Here is a 21,998-nt window from a genome sequence, read left to right on the forward strand (position 1 = left end):
AATTTGAGTGGAGCGTCCTCGTAAATGTGAATTTTAGCCAGACTTGTGCGTAACGCGCTAGTATAGTAATTGCGGTACTTGTAATCAATTACTTTTTGAGTAATTTTTCGAGTAATCAATTACTTTTCTGAGTGATCAATTAATCAGTAAATGATTACTTTTCAACCCCAAGTCTAGCCGCTCGTGCCGTCAGGCTTTGTTGGGCCGGTCTACAGGGTCGGCCATCGCGGGAGCGCATGACCTGCAAGTAGTGACGTGTCGTTCGGGAATGAACAGTTCGGAATGAACGAATTCCGAGCACAAACTGAATGAACTCATTCACTACTGTCGATCGTACTCGTTCACCAGTTCACTTAGACGTCGCCGTTTTGACAGGTTTCGCCTGCGTTCGCTTCACAGTTTCTCCAAGGTATATCTAAACTGGTAGCGAAAACTAGCGAAAATACCAAATCAGACCCATCGGCAAGGCCACCAGCAAGAGGCGCGAGCGATCCTGGGTGTTGACAGTAGGGGTACTGTTGTAAACAGAAAAACTTTGCAACGTGGGCGTCGCTTGTGTGTACTAATAGGCCACTCATTGAATAAATGCAAATGTCTAATCACTAGGTGTACGTATAGCTCTAGGTAAGAAATGGGCCTTATGTGAGCCTTCCTAATTTCTGTATGGTCATCACGATGCCTTTCTGTTTGGAGTTGTCAAAATCTGTGATAACCGTATGTATTTGGAATTGATATGATTCATTAAACCTGATAAGCTTTATTTTTCTGTGTTCTCGTCTGGTATTGTTGTTGACTGGGCGCTGAAAAGGGAATACAAAGCAAGCGAAGTGGGCCAATGTAAACGTGCATGGCTAATTATGCACTACTTATTATTCATACTGGTGACGGCATCTCTGACGTCATTTATTTACAATCGTAGTAGTCCGCTCAACGGATGGATGGCTCTGACTGTCTCAATCATGGCGTCATTCTGAAGACACAGAGGCCTATGGGAGTTGCGCTACCTGTTTAAATATACCTTGGTTTCTCCACTCTCCTCAAGTCGATGGTGCGCGTGTCGCCATCTATGTTCGCCGCTGTAAAGCAGTGTTGAACGCATGCGCAGTAGTTAGCCAGGCGAAGCTCAGCGCGCGTGGCCCGAATAACTGATGTGTTCGTTCAAAGCAGTGAACATAGGACTCGTTCGAAAGATTCGTTCGCGAATCATTGACGCCAGTGGGTCATGTGACCCTGATCATTACTAGTTTTCTATGCGGAGCCTCTACCGTAGCCACTGAGGCGCCAAATTCGAAATAGGCAGGCACCAGGGGACTGGTTTAAGATTTCTAAGTACTGATCATTTACGTCGAAAAGGGGAAAAAATAAAACACTCTCAAGGAGCCCGGGAAGAGGGAATCACACACGTAACATGAAAAACGGTTAGGAGCAACTAATATTTATTCGAACAAGAACTTTCGTGCAAGAGACTGCACTTCTTCAGGTTACACAACTAAGTGCGACACAAGTATATATACCAAGTGAACAGATACAATAAAACAGGTTTCCAGAACTAAGTAAACATAAAACAACCAGACAGTAATACAATGCATCACGTGAGCAACCGTCACATAAGAATCAGAAAAGAGAAGGTGTACGGGTAAATGAGACATTCGGAGAATTGGGGTTCAAAAGATTTGGTGGTGAAAAAACGGGGGCACAGGTGGATGTCTAGCCGTGTACGAGGGGAACACAGCTTTTGTTGAACTGCGTGGGAAGGTACAGGTGACCTTATGGGCTGAAGGGAAAATGGAGCTAAGAATGCTAAGAACAGAAGGTGAATGGAGTAGCTTAGCTGGATGATGGGTTGAACAACTGCAGAGGACCGCCATGAACGTTTAGTCCCCGTGGTTTTAAAGAAGAAAATTTAGAAATGAAGAAGGACTCGCGATTTTTGCGTTTGCAATCGGTGGTGTAGCCAGATTCCAGAATTGCAATGGACAGGTGTGTATCCATGTCGTGCCCGGATGACAATGTCGGATTTATGACCGTAAAACCTCTGACGCATGGTGTTGGAGGTTTCACCAATGTACTGAACATTGCATTTCATACATGTTATTAGATAACAAATGTTAAAGGAGTTACAGTGCAAAGATTGTTTAATTTGAAAGGTGTAGTTGTTTATGGTACTGGAGACCGAGGTGCAGGTAGAAATAAGATTACAAATTTGGCAGCGTGTGCCGTTGCAGGGACACGAACCAGGTGTTGTAGTACGGCGCAAACGCGAAGAAGTAAGGATATTCCGGATATTCCTTGACCTGCGGAATGTAACAATGGGGGCAGAAGGAAATAGTTCTTTCAATTTTTCGTCACTGTGTAGAATGTTAAGATGGCGCTGGAAAATAGTTTTCGTGTTACGAAGGGCTTTGTTGTAGGTGGTCACGAAAGTCATATTTCTGTGTTCCTCGTTAGGTTGGCTGGAAAGAAGTAACTCTCTGTCCAGCGAGCATGATTTGGTGAAAGCATTTTCAATTAGATTGCTGGGATAGTTACGCTTCCTGAAATCAGCAGACATTTCGTGAGCGCGTCTGTGGAAATCGTCGGTATTGGAACATATGCGCTTGAGTCGTGTGAACTGCCCAAAAGGAATGTTTCTTTTCTGGACATTGGGGTGATAACTACTAAAATAAAGATACTGGCGTCTATCGGTTGGTTTCTTATAAAGGTCGGTGACTAGTTTTCCAGACCGAATGGAGACAGTGACATCAAGAAAATTGATTGAAATATTGGAATAGTTGCAGGTGAATTGGATAGTGCTATGCAAGTAGTTGAAGTGTTCAAAGAAAGACAATAAGGAAGAGTTGTCACCTGGCCACACAACAAAAATGTCGTCGATGTATCTCAGGAAAATGAGCGGCTGTACGGGGAAGGATTCAAGGGGCCTCTTTTCAAATTGACCCATGAAGAGGTTTGCATAGTTAGGTGACACGCGGGATCCCATCGCTGCGCCATGTGGGTGTAGGACAAAATGTCCCCGGACAAAATGTCCCCGGACGAAATGTCCCCGGACGAAACGTCCCCGGACGAAACGTCCCCGGACAAAATGTCCCCCGAAAAGGCCCCGGACAAAATGTCCCCAGCTGCCGTCACTCAGCCGTCTGCCAGTCCTCAACTGGATTCTTGTTCGGCGGATTAAAAAAATCAAATTATTCAGATTTTTTTCATTTAAATATGATGAATATTGATTAAATCACTGAGTTGATTTTTGTCTTCTAAGACAGATCTTCACCTCATGGCTTCCAAGTGCCACCTCGTAGTAGCGAAATCACTTTTTGAGCACATACAAACAAGGGCGTCTAGACTTCTAACAGTGCGGCTAACAGTTACTAGCTAATGCAAATGGAGATCTATTTGAAAACTATATATTATGAATTACACCGAATAGTAATAGGAAAAAGAAATAACTGGAAAAGTTTTACGCTCGTGGAATGACCACCCGCCATGTGTAACCAAATTGTTTGCCAGTGTGCTGGAGAGCCACTGAAGGGGTCACGTGACGCTGTTTGCGCTAAAAGTTACTGTAGTATAATATATTTCAGGCTGTGGTTCATTTCCAGGCTCAGTCTCATCTTCCCCAGCGTCTCCAGTTTTAATTTACTATTCGAATTCAAACATAACATAAGGGAGGTGATTTAAATATTGATTACTTAAATCGCGATTAAAATCGGTGATTTAAATCTGGCTGATTTAAATCAATCAACCCTGCACATGATAGCATGAAAAACATTTGTCACATTTGAGGTACCAACGGCTGTGCAACCGGACGGCATCTGGGGACATTTTGTCCGGGGACATTTTCGGGGACGTTTTGTCCGGGGACATTTCGTCCGGGGACCATTTGTCCGGGGACATTTCGTCCGGGGACGTTTTGTCCGGGGACATTTTGTCCGGATCCCGCGCCATGTACTTGGACAAAATGTCTGCCATTAAACTCAAAGTTATTATACTTTAGGACCAATTCAAGTAGTGGGATGACCGCAGAAGTGTGGAGGATGTCGGAGGGAAAAGAAAGGAGAAAGGATTCCACTGCATTCAGGCCCTCATCGTGGGGGATGTTAGTATACAGTGATTTTACGTCCATGGTTACCAGTGTCATATTGGTCAGATCTGAGAACTGGTTGATAGAATTAATTTTAAGGAGAAAATCATTTGTGTCTTTGACGTATGAAGGAAGTAGCGGAGGTACATGTTTTATACAATGGTGTATCAGAAGGGAAATCTTTTCTGTTGGTGTGTGAATGCCTGATATTATAGGTCTGCCAGGGTTATTTTCCATGTGGACTTTTATAAGGAGATAAAATGAACCAGGATTAACGTTTTTAGGCTTGATGAATTCTGCTATGTGGCGTGGAATTAAATTGTCATTAGCGAGTGCGGAAATCATTTTGTTGATTATCTGACAAAACAAGGGCGTAGGATCATTATCAAGAACCCTGTAGAAAGTAGTGTCGTTGAGGTGTTTATTGGCCTCATTAATATAGTCGGAAGTGTCCATGACCACAATTCCCCTCCTTTATCCGCAGGCCTGATCACTATGTCATCCCGTGTTTTAAGACTATGTAAAGCAATCCTCTCAGCTTTGGATAAGTTAGGATTTTTAACGTTAATTGACTCGCCGACTAGCTTATTGATATCGTTATAGACTGCCTTGATGTAGTTGTCGGTCATGGGACTAGTTTGTGATGCGTCAGTGGTCCAAATGGAGGGCTTCTTAAAAGGGTTCGTGTTGGTAATTGCACTGCCATGAAAAAATGTCTGCAAATGCATCCTCCTACCTAAGCTTTGTAAATCATTCAGTATGTCGAACTCATCAACAGAAGGTGGGGTGGGGACAAAGCTAAGACCCTTAGACAAAACACTAATATCAGCTTGATTTGGCGTGGCACTGGACAAATTAAAAACTATGTCATTTGAGCATGCCGTGGGATATGTAATATCAACTAAATTATTGCAGATATTGAGATAATTAACGGGTGTGAGGTCTAGCTTGTCACGTTTAGCTTTCTTGGATTTTACAGATTGTAGTTTTGAGAGCTTATTATCAGAAGCAAAGATTCTTAGTTCCGTCACTTCGTTGGGCCGTAGTGTTAGTGCTAGTTGCCGTAGTTGGTTGTCAATGTCCTTAATTCGGTACGAACTCTCAGTACGCAAAATTTTTAACAATCATCTATGGATGCATGCTTTAATGAGCTAGACCATCTTCTAGAGCTTCGAGGAGAATGGAATGTAAATGCTGGGGACGCATGGACAAGCAAACCTTTGGGAACAATATTCTGTGCTATGCAGTCGGAATAGTAATGAAGATGAGACACAAATCTAGCTTTCTTATCGATTAATTTACGTGCTTTGAGGAAGGAAGCAGACTTGTTATTGTCCATGTCCAGTCACCGAGAGCTCCTGGTGTTATACCTCCTAGTGACGTTCCGAAGTTTCTTGGTGGGTTGTCTACGCGCACTTAGAGCAGATGTGGTTCTGGAGGGGATGGTGGACTCAACTGAGTTCACTGGAGCGTTCACACTGTTTTGCGGCAATGTAGCACTGTCGTCCTGATTGCACTGTCGTCCACACTGATCATTTCTAAATACGTACATGAAAAACATGTCCGCCATCTCACATACTAGCCAGAAAGGGCCTTTTCCGGTATACCTGACAAATAACTTGGATTTATCGAGTGCAGATCACCACCAGCGATACGTAGAGCGCGCCGATCATATACAAAAATCAGAAAACACAGTATTGATTCTGAATACTTCCACCCATACGACGTCCGCCACAAAGCTCGATATCGACGCGCCGTAGTGAACCAACGCTAAGATTCCAAAGGAGACCAGCAAGCAACAACAACGCAATTGTACGCAGCGAGTAGCGGAGAACCGAAGAACCAGTGCGCCGTTTCAGAGCAAGCGATTCCGTTGCTCTTCGATTCAGCTCGCGAGTGAACGGTTCTCCTCGTTCTCCTATTCCTTCGATTCAGTTGAGTTCTGTATAGTTCTTCGATCCCCGGCTTTGCGACTCACGTTCAGTGCTCTCCGATTCATCCCAGATCGTGGGGCTTGGATGGATGGATGGATTGTTGGTGCACCCCTGGTGGGCCTCTTTGAAACGAGGGTCCAGCAAAAAACAGCGAACTGTGCGGACGTGCTAAAAATTTTCTTCGCCAGGCTTTGTTCCGGTTTAAAGTTACTCCTCTTTCCCGAGGGGGTGTGCAGTGTGCCCCGATTTTCCTTTTGTGCTGAAATTTGAAGGTGCTGCCTTTTCCACAGATGGCGTTGTACTTGGTCCTGTTTCAGAACCGGCTGCTATGTTTTCGATGTCAAATTATTTGTTCGTTTTCGGGATTTTTTCCTGGCTCCTCTGCATCTGTCTATTTTTCGTAGTCCATTCTTTTAGTCTCCGCTTCGTCTCCATCAGCGTGAAGTCTTGACCGTCGGCGGTGCAGAAACCGAGTGCCTCTTGTATGGAGCATGTCCTTTTGCCTCCAAGTGCCGTGCAGTCCAAGATTATGTGCTCGATGGTCTCTACCTGGTCGTCATTACATAGGTCGCAGTGTGCATCAATGCCCTCGAATTTACTTCTCCACAGCTTCGTTCGTAATACTCCACACCTTGCCTCAAAAAGACGACTGCTCTCCTGCGTGTTATCATACAGGCCGATTTCGTTTGTTATATTAATTTTTTCTGTCCTGTATATCTCCAAAGCCGGTTTTGTTTCCATGCGTCTCCTCCACGCTTCGGTTTCCGCTACCATGACCTGTTCCCGGATTTCTCTGTCTGATAGACCTGTCGAAGTACTGTCCAGGAGCATCACCGGAATTTTGTATTTGTCTTGGAGCCTTCTAGTCCTGAGGTTCCACCGGGTCGTTATACCCATATTGCCCTTGGCCAATCATGCTCTCAGTGTGGCCAATCGAGCTCGTTGCCTGTCATATTCAAGCTTCAGAGGAATGCCGACAGATGGCGCCCGCACAGGAATAGTTGAGGGTTGAGTGGTTGAGTGTTGATTCATTTCGACCGCCGGGAACGGCGGGAACACTACCTGGAGCGTGAAGTAAGCTCGATCGTGGGTGGCTTTCGATTCTTACTAACAGGTCGCAGTGAGTCTTGCTGTTTCCCGTAGACTAAGTTCATTCTTTTCGAAAGAAAAGTGCTGCACCGGTCCATCACCAGTTCTTAAATACATGCGAGGTCCATGGCGAAAAGGATGTGAGAGGGTTGCACTGCTTGAACTAGTTCAGGGTTCAGGGCCGGGGTTCACGCGAAGAGAATGGACCTACTATGAAGGGGACCAAAAAGTAACTATGAAAGTGAATTTGCGTGACCAAAGAAAGTCCTGCCGAGAGGCGGAAGCAAGCGGAAAGTGGACTGAAGGAAATGTAAACTACGAGAGAATTACAGTGCGGCAGAATGAATTGTTTATTTTCTTCATGACAGCGAAAGACGGTCCCATAAACATGCATTCGCTTATCGTAACATATAACCAATATGGCCGGCAGGTGACTGTCAGATTTAGCGCGGTAATGTGTTGTACGAACCCCCCCCCCCCCCCATCATGGAACACACTCGCCCACAAAACAGAACTTTTACTCAGTTACTGTCTACAACCCTGCACATAAGTACAGGGTGTGTGCAGAAAAACATGACCCGCATTTAGGCACATAGCTTGTTGCCTACCTAACTAACGAACTTCCGGTGGCGCACGATGGCGCATTTATGCGTGCGAAATCTGTAGAAAAATTGTGGAAGCCATACCCAGCTTAAAAAATAAACGGAACAACGAAAACGTCGGCTTCCGTGCATCAGAATAGGGCAACATGGTGGACAACAGGGTGTATGTGAAAGGGCAACATGGTGCACGTAGGAGAGTTGTGTTCAAGTACCGCTAGGGGAGCTATCGGTGCATAAATCGATACCGAAACGATGTCCCACATGGATGCTCATCGGCAGTGCCCCTAGCGGTGCCTGCACATAACTCTCATGAGACCGAAATACACTACCATGCAGTGTCATGACCGCCCTATTCTAATGCATGGAAGCCCATGTTTTCGCGCTCTGTTTATTTTTTTACACTGAGTATGGCTTCCAAGATTTTTTTGTAGCTTTCGCACGCATAAATACGCCGTCGTGCGCCACCGGAAGTTGCTCGGCTAAGTAGACAACGAGTTACATGTAAAAATGCGGGTCATGTTTTTCTGCACACCCTGTAGATGCCGCCAGTGCCGGTTCGCCGTTGAGATCGGTCACATGATGTTATGACGTCACGGGAAGATGAACGAAAGAACGAATCTTTTGAACGGTTCAGTGACCCAAACTGAACTGTATGAACGAGTTCACCAAAGTGAACTGGATTGCCCATCACTACCTGCAAGTACGCCAGCGCCACGTAACGGATGCTCCTCGGTTTGACCTCGCGCCTAGCGAATGTTCGCCACCTCCCGGTTGGGTCCGTCATTGCACTGGCGTGCGGGGAGACCCAGCGACGGGAGATCCAGCTGCTGTTGCTATTCAATCTCTGCTGGCGATGTTTTGATCAGTGCGTGGCGCGGCGTAATCTTAATAATACGTGGCGCGGCGTAATACTTCTCGATTCCGATAAGACAGAGATTATGTCGAGCCACGCACTGATCAAAACCAGGGTTGCCAGATGGCGAAGGCCTTGTATAGCCCGTTTTCCGGCCACCTGTAGCCAAAATATAGCCAAACACGCAACTATCTTCTAGCCAAAAAATAGCCAAAACGCCCGATGTGTTTGCGCATGCTACAGATGCTGCGAGAAGCGAAATTTGCCTGGTGCAATCCAGTCTGAAAGGTTCAATGCTCTGTGCCAATCCGGCTGCATAGAGACTCACCTTCCAGAACTTCTTTCGTGTTGCGCTACGAGGCGTTATCAATTGCACACACTTTTAAATTCTGGAGCATTCTCCCACTCTCGACGGTAACGTCGAGTATACTTTGCCCACTTGCTCATATGAATCGAGGGAGCCAGCCGTGATTACCAAACCATGTGCACGCAAACGAAAGCAATGAAAAGCAAACTACAAGACGCTTCTTTGTTTTATTACATGTATTGCACCAGCAAAGCGAAGCTTCAGCACATAAAGCACGAGCTTTCAGGGCCAGTTCTCACTTGGCGACGCCCGACGCGGCGTCGTGAACGGGAGGAGGAGGAAGAGTGTCGTTGGGAGGAACCGAGAGGTCTGCCTGCCTGATTAGGCGGCATGTTTCTCGGGAAGGGAAAGGCGGTGGAGAGGAGGAGAGGAAAGGGTGAAGTGGAAGACCGAGCGGCGGGAGGATAGCTGCTTCCATGGGCCGACTTCAGGGGGAACTGTGCCGGCATACGCCTATTACACATCTGAGGGAAACCCAGGAAAAACCCCAGACGGCACAGCCGGCCCGCGGATTCGAACCGTGGACCTCCCAGTCTCCAAGCGCACGCGTTACCGCTGCGCCACCGGAGCTGGTGTCGTGAACGGGCGGCGGAAATAGACGCGCATTTCCGGAGTCGGGAGAGGTGAGACGTCGAGCCAAAAAAAAAAAACTGCCATGCCGAACTTTTTTTGCGACGTCGGCGAGAGCTGCCGATAACGACAGTTGGCGACCAATTAGGTGACACAGAAAGGCCACGCCTCCTGATTTTTCGTCTGCTTTGCACGACGGAATGCCATTGTGGTGGGAACATGAAAATCGTGCGCGCTGACGGAGGGGCGGAAATACGCCTCTAGTTCTGCCGCCCGCTCACGACGCCGCGTCGGGCGTCGCCAAGTGAGAACTGGCCCTCAGGGTCAAGGAGAACGCACTGACGCAGCCATGGATGCAAGGAACGTCTGGAACTATGGATTTTCCCCTTGTTTCACACTTTCGTCGTTTCTAAGCGGAACCACTGTCGAAATGCAGAAAATAGCCAAAAAGTAGCCAGACAGCCAAACCCGATATTTACCCGCCAAATGCGAGCAAAATTAGCAAAATTTGGCTATTTCTAGCCAAATCTGGCAACCCTGATCAAAACATCGATAGAATAGCATACAGCAGGTGCCTGCCAGTGTTACGAGAGCAATGATGGAGCCAACCGAGAAGTGGCGAACGTTCGTCAGGCGCGTGGTCTCAAACCCAGGAGCATCCGTTGCGCGGCGCTGGCGTACTTGCAAGTCATGCGCTCCCGCGATACTTTGAAGTGTGGCCGACCCTGTACTATACTACAGTGCCCTAGAAGATTGTAGTGGAAAATGCGACGCTCCCTCTGTGAGGCTCTTGAGGCGGATGCCGCTGTGGGGCGCTGGCGTAGTTACCCCGAGCGCCCCGAGCAGAAACTGGCGCCGGCGTATTGGGTTATCGCACTTCCTAGGATTGTTATTTGTGTGTGCGTGTCTCTCTGTGAATTATTCCTTGTTACTTCTTTCAAAAACTTTTACTACACGACACAGTCTACCGGCATATGCCACATAAAACAGGAAGCACGCGCAATGAGGGAGACAGGTTTATGCTTTCAGGTATGGAATGATCGCAGGCTATGACGCTGTAAAGTTGGCTGATAAGTACAAGACACAAGATTATAACGACCACAGAGTATGAATATATAAAAAAACAATGAAACTGCAATTAAATGCAACATTGGATGCATATTAATTACTGGCAGGTAAAAATGACAAGTTATGTGCAGCGACTGAGCTTCAGATTGCAGAGTCGCGTTTCTGTGCTTTGGCTCGATTCAGCGACTTAAGAAAAAAATGAAGCCTAGTGGTAACATAAAATACCATAACTTCAGCATTCAGTTGCTTGCTATGTTCAGTGCAACCAATGGCATCCTGTCGAGTTCTATGAAGATGTGCAATATGAAGTGAAGCAATATGCAAGTGAAGAAGTTCCTGCGTACTGAAGCAGCTTGTAAACACGTTTTCCAAATTTTCCACGAACATAAGCATAAAGCCTGATGGATACAACAGGCCCCCCTTATCTTTCAGCTGAGTCAGCTGAGCTGCCTGCAGGTTCTGTACATCATTCTTGTCACTAAGCAACAACTTTCTACACATGTCACACTTTGATTTAGACAGGAATTTTCTGGCAACATAGCCAGCTATATAAAAAATTAGTCTCTGGTCGCTTCTTGAGGATACATATGCGACATGGTCTGTTGACTTTTCAATTACAAGTTCGGCGCTGCTGAGGTCACCATCTCCAATGAACTTGTCTATCAGAGTCTGCTTTGCGCATTTGCTCTATGCCGTTTGTACTGAGCAGAGCATTTAACACACCAGGCTCCGCATTTCCATTTGCAACAGATTTTGCCATACTATAAAAGCTAAGGCAAGAAACAGTTATCAAAAACTGTTGTGGTGCTGGATGTGACAGCCTGAGGATTGCCAGTGATAGCCAGTCTTGCAACGGGGCGCGAAGCAATGTGTCTCTAACTTCTTTTTCTTCTTCTCCATCGAGGACTAGCACACTCAAATACCAGCAAAATTTACAGGAAGCTTCACTATTTTGATGCGTCACACATCGCCTTCTTTCGGAGTCACCAAAGCATCACGCAAACCACGCAAAAACAGCAAAAACGCTGCAGCGTACATAGGCGCTTCACAGTTTCTCCTCGGGAATTCGACAGCAGCGCCAGGAGATCCAGCAGCGGCCGTCCGCTCGTCCTTCCTCAGCTATCGGGCTGAAACCGGTTCCGCTCTTTCCACTATACTCTTCTAGGGCACTGTAACTATACGGAGGTCATTGTAATAACGTTCAGGAATTTCAGGGTCTCTCTCCCTAATTTCTTCCTGCACCAATGTGGTGGCACCTTTGTGGTAGTTTGGAGGTTTATTGGCTCGTGGGGAAGTTATACGCAATGGTCTTCCAAAATCGGGTCAACGTCTTCCCGGAAGATAAATGCAGTAGACGTACATATCTACTTGTCCTACGCGTTTTTGTTTTTCGTGTTATTTCAGCTGTTCCGCTCTTGAACCTCTCTTTCTTTATCTTTCTTTCTTCTTTTTTTTTTCTAAGGCACACAAAGACGGGTATGATTTGCGTGAATGCAGAGTCACGACCGTGACTCTGCATTACTTAAGTACTGCATGGTACTTAAGTAACCGTAAAGTGTTACTTTTCTGCTCATTACTCAGTTACATTTGGAGTCGATCGAGTAGGTAATTGGTAACGGTAATCAATTATTTTTCCGCAGAAGTAACGGTAATCAATAACTTTTTTTCGAGTAACGGGCGCAAGTCTGGTTTTAGGGCATCGTACGCTGTCGCCTTTGCGTACATAAGGAATAGCGTCGTCGTTCTTCTACTCATGCGCGAAGCTCACTTTATGTGTTGCGTGTGCGCAGGACCACCAACGCTATCCCTTACGTACACAAAGGCGATAGCGTACGATCCACTAAAACTCGATATCTATTCTTTCAGGCTCCGTGTGTAAATGTAGTTGTCTGCACTGTCATGCCTCGACTGTGAACAGGAATGTTTCGTATCGGGAAAGAGCAAACCTGGTTTGTGTATGTATGCCATCAGTGTGTCAGGTGGTATAGATTCCCAAGCAGCACAATGTACTGAAAGCAGAGTGCAATAGGGGTGGACGGGTACGTGGAAGGCCTTGAACAGACTTGTGAAACTAAAGAACATTGATAAAACACATACCGGCCACCCCTATTGCACTCGACTTTCAGTACATTGTGCTGCTTGGGTTGCTTCCTCCTTAATCGTCATTGATTGATTTATTTTTGTTTATTTCAGCTTGCTGTGGCTAAAGGGTCACATCTGCAGCTAAAAGTTGGGAAATCCGAGCAAATTCAAAATGCCAAAAGCCGTGTGGCTCCGAGGTCTACCCGGCGGTCCGCATCCCATAGAGCTCACTGACGAGATTTCTCACAGAAATGTATGCACGCAATGTGAAATGTTTTCAGTGCCCATGTACAATGATGAGAAGAAGCACATATTTTGCGATGCGTGCGTCCAAGCAGCTAGTAAGGATGGCCACATTTTCTGCAAGATGGAGAATAGGAAAGTTCTTCTGGATGATGTGAGTGCAAGCCACACAGTGTTCAAGTTTTGTATACTGTAACATCTGAAGAGTCCATTCAAAGCATATTCCATATATGCGTACGTAGGACTGTAGTTTCTGTAAAATAATAGTTGCACAGTTTTTTTATGTCTGTGTGAACTGAAAGGAGGCGGGACTTTAGTCAGATTTCAGATTTGTTTGACAGCAATATGGTACAAGAGGTTCACAATTTACGTATGAAGGTCCCGCACTTAAAATGTCCCGTTAGTATAAAATGCTTCCCGTTTCTGGGTTACAGCCATCAGTCTTGAGAGTTCTGTTTTCGGAAGTCATCCGCATATTATCGTCATCACGTGTCTCCCTCTCTCTATCTCTCTGTTTGCCCCTTAAAGGAAATTGGGAGAAGACAGTTGCTCTACGGCATTGTAGCGTATTGTTACTATTACTAGTTTGCACAGGGCTTCCCAATTACCCATGCCGTGAAAAGATAGCAAATTGTGGTAAACATGACACTTAAAGCTAGGAAATAGCTACATTGAACCTTTACCTCCGTTTTACTACGATAGTGCAACAAAAATAATATTGCAATTTGGATAACCCTCGAATTGTAATACGCAAGCCTGGAAACATACCATTACGCGAACTTTCGCTAGTTATAGAGACAAAATCTACTTAACTGTGAGAGACAACATGGGATGTCCATTTTTGGTACTGACGTTTTGCAGGTCAGCCCAAAGATCGCAAGTTGTTTATAGCGTTTTCATGCGGAGTTAATTATGTAATTAATTTGAATTACGAATAAGTCTTTACCTTCGGATGTGTTAGACGAGCTGTGTGAGCTGTGACGAGCTTTTTTTCTTTGTCTTTTTTTGTACTAGTGCTTTCACGGTAACCAGTCTGACCATACAGAAACTAGCAAGGTGTCGTTACCCTGACATAAATTTAAAGGGAACGGGACTGGTCCCTGGCGTTTTTCGTGATTTTAGCGTGAACGAAAGCGCTCCTTGCAGTTTCCCATTTCCCTCTTTCTCAAGAGGTGCGACGATTCCGAGCAGTCTCCCATTGGTCTCCGGAAACAATTTCCCGATAAGAGGGAAAGCATCACTTGAGTTTTTTTTTTTTTTCTCTCTCTCTCTCTCTATATATATATCGATCATAAATCACGAACGGCGCGAAGAATGAATCCCGTTCCTTTTGTATTGTTGGTAAGGTAACGACGCCTTTCATGCTGCGATTAGATGTTTTCACACTTTTATGCCCCTGCATTCTCAAAATAGCATCTTAATTTTTCTAATTGTGTTGTCATATATAGAGCCTCACAGAGATGTTCTATTTTTCTCGTTCTAGCTCTTTGAATCCCATGAAGCTGTCATAGCCTTCCGATCAATGAAGCTATATTGTCCTAATAAGAAAACAGGGTGTAAAGACATGTGCACTATACACTCAATTAAGGTGAGAGCTCTGTTGTATAGGTGACCCTCTAGCTGTTTACAAATATGTGACGCCACGATGCGGGCAGCTCTTGTGAGGACTGTGGGCGCTCCGGCTCAGTCCATTAGCGAAAGGCGTGCGCTTGAGATAGTGCTCGTTGTTCAGGCACCCTGTTGGCTTTAAAGATACATAAGTGTACGTTTTTCTATACGACTATATTTCATAAGGCTTAGAAATGAAATAGAACAAAAACTGAAATCAGCAAAACGTATGCTATCTAATAAACTTACACGATGCAACAGGTGATATATGCTGTTTCCAGTTTGTTAAACCACACACGGAACATAGTTATTAGTTTTCTATGCATATGTGGTGTGGTGTGGTGTGCGTTTCTCGCAGTGTGGCGTAAGGGACTATAGCATTGTGGTATGTTTTAATCTTCACACATTCCTTCACTTGTCAAATCATAAATAAATTGTGATTGTTGTTATTAGTTCATGGTACAATGAGTTGCTAGCTCATAAGACCAATGCTTTGATCTTGTTATATTGCTCTTCGATGGAAAACAGTTACACCAACCCGCTGGCATAACTGGGCGAAATTAGACAGACCAAAGCGTTGACCAGAATCAAAGAAAAGAGGATTGTTGTTTCTAATGTGTGACACAGACTAAAATACTTGATAATCCTGCTACGTTACGCAAACAAGGTTTTCATAATTTTATCTTCGGCATTGTTTCCTTACACTTGCCCATGCTATGCACAGTAGGAATTTCGTAGTTTGCGAATAACACCGTGTATTTAGTCGTGCACCTTGAGTTAATTTTTTTTAATTTGAATAACGACAAATGATTACGGAAAGCGTAATTTGTCAAGGCATTGGTTGTGGTGTACTCTATTAACATTTTTAATGTAACAACCTTCAGACTTAAAATAAAGGCGGGCTGGACAGACAGGCAAGATTAACCCGTTGTTAGCTATTGCACCACAGTTTCATTTGGGTGAATACTTAAAATACTGGGCATCAACATGAGAGTGTTACCGCCTTTCAAACATTCGCATCGTTCGCATTACAAATCTCGTTCAAGTGTTTATTTTGCTCGCATGAGTTCTTCGTACGGTCAACCACAGTGCAGTACCGTTCAAATAAGTATCTGTTGTTCATTGAGAGCGATTGCTGCATGAAAATGCCACAAACCAATACCGCGCCAACAGGAAATTAGCTTCTCCCGCAACCCACACGCCATGTCGAGAGTAAGGAAGGAGCTGGTTCGTAGCTAAAATTCTTGTCTATATAGCCACAAGCAGCACAACATCTTGGCCCAATATTGGACCAATATTGGCAATGCCGTCCCAATATTGGACCAAGATTGGACCGAATATTGGAAGCGCAATGGACGTCTTATTGCGCTTTCCATACCCAATCTGATCCAACCCAATCTTCACTTCAGGAACAATAAGGCATTTAAACAAGCGAATTACTATACAGCACAGGCAAAGAAATAGTTGCTGTACAGAAACTTAACTTGTAACAGGTTACTGTTGTCGAATACCTCTCTCATCCTTGTGTTTTCGTGAGCAACTATTATAAAAAACGTCATACACACAGCCAGATGCCCATGACGAATCGAGAACAATTGCCATTACTTCTTGAAGCGCAATCCTCAGGGCAGAGTAGTAGGTATTGAAACAGATCGTTCCTCTACTGTCTTTGTTCGGTATGTGTGCATGCGAAATATCGGTAACTCCTGGACTGACGGCAGGTTAGGGCGTTCGCCTTATACTGTCATTACTGAGTGCCTTCATAGTAATTGGTATCCTTCAACATGTTTTCGTCTTTATAAAATAAAATAAATATTAATTGGTACCTTCATATTAATTGGTATCCTTCAACATGTTTTTGTCTTTAGGAGCATTACATGAACTGCGTCTACACCACGATATTATGTGTGGTGTGCAAGTCACAAGTTAATGGAGTCGACTACGATGCACACCTGCGGAAATGTGCGCCTCCGTACGTGCAATGTGAACGTTGTCTTCGTGGAATGAAGCAAGAAGAATTACAGGTGACGTGAACTACTAGATCTTACCTGTGCACAGCCAGAGGAACACAGCCATTTCACATTGTCCTCGACTGTGTTTAGGGTTCCGACTAAGTATTCGGAGCTGGGAGTGCTTACCAGCTGCCAAATCAGAACTCCGAGAAATCGGAACCCTAACTAATTTAATTGAATTGAATTGAATTTATTCAAGAGATGGGAATGTAACTTACACTGGCTATGTACAAGGGATGGCCTAAAAGCAGCAAGGCTGCTGCTTGACGAGGGCACACCCCCAAGAGGATACTCGGCACAACGGCAGTAAAGTACATACAAGCAATACACACGTGACGACAATACACAATATGATTCGTGCAATGTAACTTTGAGCAAAAAATATTAATCGAAAAAAAAAAGAAAAAAAAAGAAGAAACCCAAGAATATACAACATGAACAACAAGTGAGTCAAAGTACAAATGGAAACCATAGACTCTAAGCAGGTGAAGTCAGGTGACAAACATAGATCGCAGATCTTTCAATGAGAAGCTCTGTATGTCTAGCCCATGCAGTGTATATTTGTTAAGAAGCGACGAGATATGATACGATACAGTTTGGTCACCATAAGTTGTACGCGATCGAGGCACTTGCCAAAGCTAGGCCTGTCGAGTTTTTTGGGTAAGATTTTGTTTTAGTTTGAACAGTGATAAGATTAACTGGTTATCATGTCTAACTGCAGTGAGGTAGGCTTTGAAAAGATGATAGTCATAGTAATGGTCTATTTTAATGATATGGAGGCTACGGAAGATGTGAGCAGTATGCGAAAGAGCTGGTACACAAGCAATATACCGTATTGCACGTTTTTGCTGTAGGAGAAGAGTAGTTAGGTTTTGTTGTGTTGTCGTGCCCCATACAAGATGACAATAGTTGAAGTGAGACATGATTAGGGAATTAAATATCAATAACTTAACAGACTTAATGTTCAGAAGAACATGTTAAATACATACTATCGTTGCATATCTCCGCGGATGCGCAGCGATCCTACTCGAATAGCAGACCTCACACTGTAAAGAGATTGACCATTTCGTGGAGTTAGTAGACAATACGCTATGAAAGTAATTCGGCCTTTCGCGCAGACCCTCGGCTTTTCCCTTTCTCCTCGTGCACGTAGAACGGTCCGATTGGATGGCTCTTAAAGGGGCAATAAACAGGCATGCAAAGTGCACTTTTTTCTAGCGCAGTGTAATTCGTTTCCTACAATGACGTTGAGCAAACATTTTTGTCACAAAAAAGTAAATAATGGCTCAAAACCGACCGAATATTCACTGCACTCTTGCGCGCTCTTGTCCCGCCCTGCGATGCCCTGGCGACAATAGCCACATGTCAGTTTGACGTCGCGCACCATCAGCCATTCAAAATGCGGGACGCCTATACATTGATATTGTTTTAATATCGGGTAGTGAGGTCGATTCCATATTTACACTTGTCAATCCCAAGGTAGCCAGATCAAAAGGTACCAAAAGCCCACAATATTCCATTTCATGTGTGCACTATGTTTTCAGCGCTGTATTGCTCCGCGAGGTCAGAGTGTTGTTCCGAGAACCGGTTCTCCCCGCACGCTGCTGCTTGTGTCAACGAGGCCCGTCATTGGCTAGGAGTCCGAAATCTCCCCCATCTCCAGTGACTGGAATGTAGCTTTGCTACACGTGCGAGACGTGTGACGTAGATGCTCTCCGAGTAGGAAGGCGCGACACGCGGATTATGCTCTTCGAATGGCATTGTTTCGTGGTAAAGGCGCTCGCTGGAAGTAAATGAATTTCATAATTGGATATCGTGAGCCAGGTTCTTTCATAGAGCATAATAATTGGAGAATATTCGTGGAGCTGTTTAGTGCCCCTTTAAATAAGGTACCACAACAGCTGCACGTGGGGTCCACGTGGCTTCATCTTTTTCACCATAGTGTTGTGGCCCGTCTGCGAATGCCCCTTATTGCTACTGCTTTCTCAGTGCACAGACGCTTTGTTACATGCTTTCTTCAACATTTTTTTACATTTAGGGCGAGCCGTTTCACCACCACCACCACCAGTTTTTTTTTTTTTTCATGCACAGAAACGTGCTGTCGTAGCTTTCGTGCTTTGCGTCGTGGGAAGTGAAATATAGGTACGCCACGGTGCTGGCGATGTTTCACAGCCGTCCACTATGCATACCTTACCCATGGGGGCGAAAAAAACATCAAAACGTGCGACACTGATGGGCTAAATCAGCAAAAACATCACCTACGTCAACGAAGTAACCTCAACAACAACATCGAGCACGTTGGCTACTCCGCGCCGACCGGTGAGCGGAGGAATGCTGCCCACGTGATTTCTCCGCTTGTTGTCCCCTCTCTTGCGCGGAAGTTCAACTTGCACAGGGTATTACTTTATTAAATGTGCAGCGTTTCCCGTTGAAGCAGATACCCAGAACATGTCGTCGTCCGATCACGATATGTAACGTATCTCAGGGGCAGCATTGTTGTTAGTGAGCAATGCAAGCAATCAGTTCGAATAATCACGTAAGAAGTTAATCATGCAATGAACTATGAGGCTATATGATCATGACCACGGCCTTCCGTTGTCTAACATGGGGCGTCATGAATAGAAACTCCCAGAGGAGCACAACCTGAAAGCAAATTGCTTTTGTTTTTTTGTTTTTGAAAAATATCGATCGAAGTTTTCTGGCACTCGAATTTGTGGCCCAAGTACTATCTCCGAGGCACTTAAACGTGCGCCAGAAGAGCCAGTTCTCCTGTCGAAATATGGAGTACTTCGTGGTAGCTGCTATACAAGTTGCACATGGACACTTAAATGCGCAGCAGGGGAAACTAGTTCTGCTGCAGAAATAATAGGAAGTACTTCATGATAGCCGCCGTGCAAGTTGCACAGTTACGAGCTATCGGCTTGACCCAGAAGGAGGTGGCAGAAGTGAGCGAATTGATGTTACTCTTCTAATAGCCTTCGCTAACGTCCACACACTTCGCCGATGGTGCTTCACTGCTTGGATGCCTGTAGAGAGAAATAGGAAGTTTGGTGGTGTGTGGAAGAAAAAAAAGAAGAGTAACAGGTCATGGCTGCGTCGGAAATGTTATCATTAGCAGGAAAGTGGACACATAATTTCTTTCACCTTGGGCAAGAAATATTAAGTTTGATAGGGCCGGAGATCTGGCGATTATGGTGGATACTTGTCCATAGAAATGCTAGAGGGGTAATTGTTGACTTTGTTGGGGAAAATACAGTGAATCGGTAAATTAAGGATATAGGAAATGGTAGGTTAAACGAAAAAGGAAATTGGGTTCACTATTTTTGTCTCTCTAATCCAATCAGTCAAAAATACAAGGGGTGGATGGCGGCCATCACCACAGCAGCACGGTGTCGAACGTATTGTCCTGGTCGAACAAACCAACTTTGGAGCAGACTGCCTCGTTTGGCCCTAATGGCATCCCACAGGCGAAAACTCAGGGTTGCGTGGTAGTCTCTGGTGATGGTCTGTCTATTCGTAAGATAATCAATGAGATAAGATGATGATAAGATAAGATGAGATGAGAGATGAGATGATCAATATCTCCTTTTGTGTCAGGCCGAGAACTAGCGACATCCGTCGTACACAGAGCTGAGCGTGTGCTGCGCGGACAGGGTACTCCAAGCAAGCAAATTCTCCGCAGTAGGAGAAGTGCTTGAGCTTTGTGTTGTCTTTCTCTTTTTTAGAGTCACATGTGTAAGACAAACTCACAACGGTCAACTGGTGTATCCTCCGAGAGAGATCTGTATAACCACAGGAGCGTCAGTGCATCTCAACAACATGATGCTCAGGCGGTCACAGTTGAAGCTGACAGTCGTGTGCGGGATACAACTTCACGTAAACAGATGACGGTGAGTGGCATTGATGCATTTTACGAGTTTCGCGCTGGGATTATGAAATACTGTTGCTGTGTTCGTTGTGTAGAGAATAATAATGGCATGCGCTGGAAATCATGAAACATAGAGCCAAGGGAGCATACGCATAGTTAGCGCGTTCGGTATGTCCCGCCGAGTTGCTGGGGTCTTATTGTGGGTTTCCTAACGGTGAAAGCGCAGTGCTCTTTCCGTTTTCCCTTTCTCTTTTTTTACGTCGAACCTGTAGTTATTGAACCTAATCATGGACTTTACACACATCTCCTACATGTGATGGCGGTTTCACTTGACCCACTCATCTTCGAAACCTGCAGCGAAGAACAAGACATTACCCAACAGTACAGATGCTAATGCTGTGTCCTGTCACTTGCTGCGTGTTTTGAAAATGTGTTCAAAGTACCAACTACCCCATCTTAAAACGTTAGTCACTTGTCTCACGTCTTGTAGCTTACAGGGGATACATTAGATGAGGTGAGAAGTGTTACAAGTTTCGAGCTCTTTCCTTTTTTTCTTTTCTTCTCCTCGTGCATGCACGATGCATGCCTATTTCACGGGAAGTCACGGAGAATTTCCAAGTTAAAATACAGTGCGGCTGAACACTTCTATTGTGAAGACATCAAAGGTCAACACCTCGGTAGGACACCCACATGCAGGGAGGTTGTTCAGAACACTGAGTCGGTAATTGCGATTGTTATCGAAAGTAACGGTCAAAGGAACGCGCTACTTTTATAGCTGTTGCTTTATTACAATCCTAGCCGAGTAATTTGTATGGTAAAAATTACTTTTGCCCCCAGAGTAATGGTAACGGTAATCAATTACCTTTCTCAAGTAACGTGTACAAGTCTGCTTCACAGTGAACTCAAGCAAACATTTATTGCTTCGTGCAACACAGGTAGACCATCACAGTCAGGACACTGGTGCGAATTTAGGCTCTGCAAAGAACAGCGAGGTAAGCCAAGCTACCATAAGTAACAAAGAGGAGCTAGACTCTCGCTGGCAGCTTAGACATGGTGCTGCAGTGGGATTCGCTGGCCCCTTAAGCAGGGTGCGGCAGCGAGATCTGTTGCTACCATTGTACGTGTAGAAGGGTTAAATTTCTGTTCTCAGGGAGACCGTGGACCTCAGGAGACGCGCCAGTGCGTGCTCTGCAAGAAAAGAGTCAAATTATTGAACTGGGAAAAGCACAAGCAGCACTGCGAAGCCATCCTAGAATTATGCGACATCTGCCACAAGTATTTTGCGAGGAACTGCATTCAGGTAAGAACTGTGAACAGCTACTTCATGTTCCGTCCTGTACCGTGGCGCATTCGGAATACGCTTATTGTACTAGAAACGCGAGATCTTGTGTCGAAGGTGGAGTTTGACTGAGCATATGTCACCTTGCCATGCACATTTAGTTGCTTGCGGCTTTACAAAAAAGTACCTATCGAGGTCCTTGGGATGCGGAAAAATCGTCCTGCGGAAAAATCGTCCTGCGGAAAAATCGGCCCGCGGAAAAATCGTCCCGCGGAAAAATCCCAGACCTAGGTTAGATGGAAGGACATCGATAGTTATAGGATGCGGAAAAAACGTACCCAGGAAAAA

The 21,998-nt window shown here is 45.1% G+C and overlaps 1 protein-coding gene across 7 annotated transcripts in view; it reads left to right on the plus strand.

The window, feature by feature from the left end:
* The window catches only part of LOC135400913 (uncharacterized), a 31,547-nt gene that overhangs the window by 625 nt on the left and 8,924 nt on the right, over positions 1 to 21,998 (plus strand). For 6 of the 7 annotated variants that reach the window (XM_064632917.1, XM_064632919.1, XM_064632922.1 and 3 more), the window contains exons 2-7: positions 12,752 to 13,037; positions 14,367 to 14,471; positions 16,360 to 16,515; positions 20,229 to 20,393; positions 21,307 to 21,363; positions 21,522 to 21,671. In XM_064632917.1, the coding sequence (XP_064488987.1) occupies positions 12,813 to 13,037; positions 14,367 to 14,471; positions 16,360 to 16,515; positions 20,229 to 20,393; positions 21,307 to 21,363; positions 21,522 to 21,671 (858 nt within the window). In that variant the 5' untranslated portion in view covers positions 12,752 to 12,812. Of the gene's footprint in view, positions 1 to 12,424; positions 12,514 to 12,751; positions 13,038 to 14,366; positions 14,472 to 16,359; positions 16,516 to 20,228; positions 20,394 to 21,306; positions 21,364 to 21,521; positions 21,672 to 21,998 lie in introns of all 7 variants that reach the window. The other variant, XM_064632918.1, reaches the window with a different exon arrangement.

Source organism: Ornithodoros turicata, chromosome 7 (assembly GCF_037126465.1).
Source record: "Ornithodoros turicata isolate Travis chromosome 7, ASM3712646v1, whole genome shotgun sequence".
NCBI classification, from domain to species: domain Eukaryota; kingdom Metazoa; phylum Arthropoda; class Arachnida; order Ixodida; family Argasidae; genus Ornithodoros; species Ornithodoros turicata.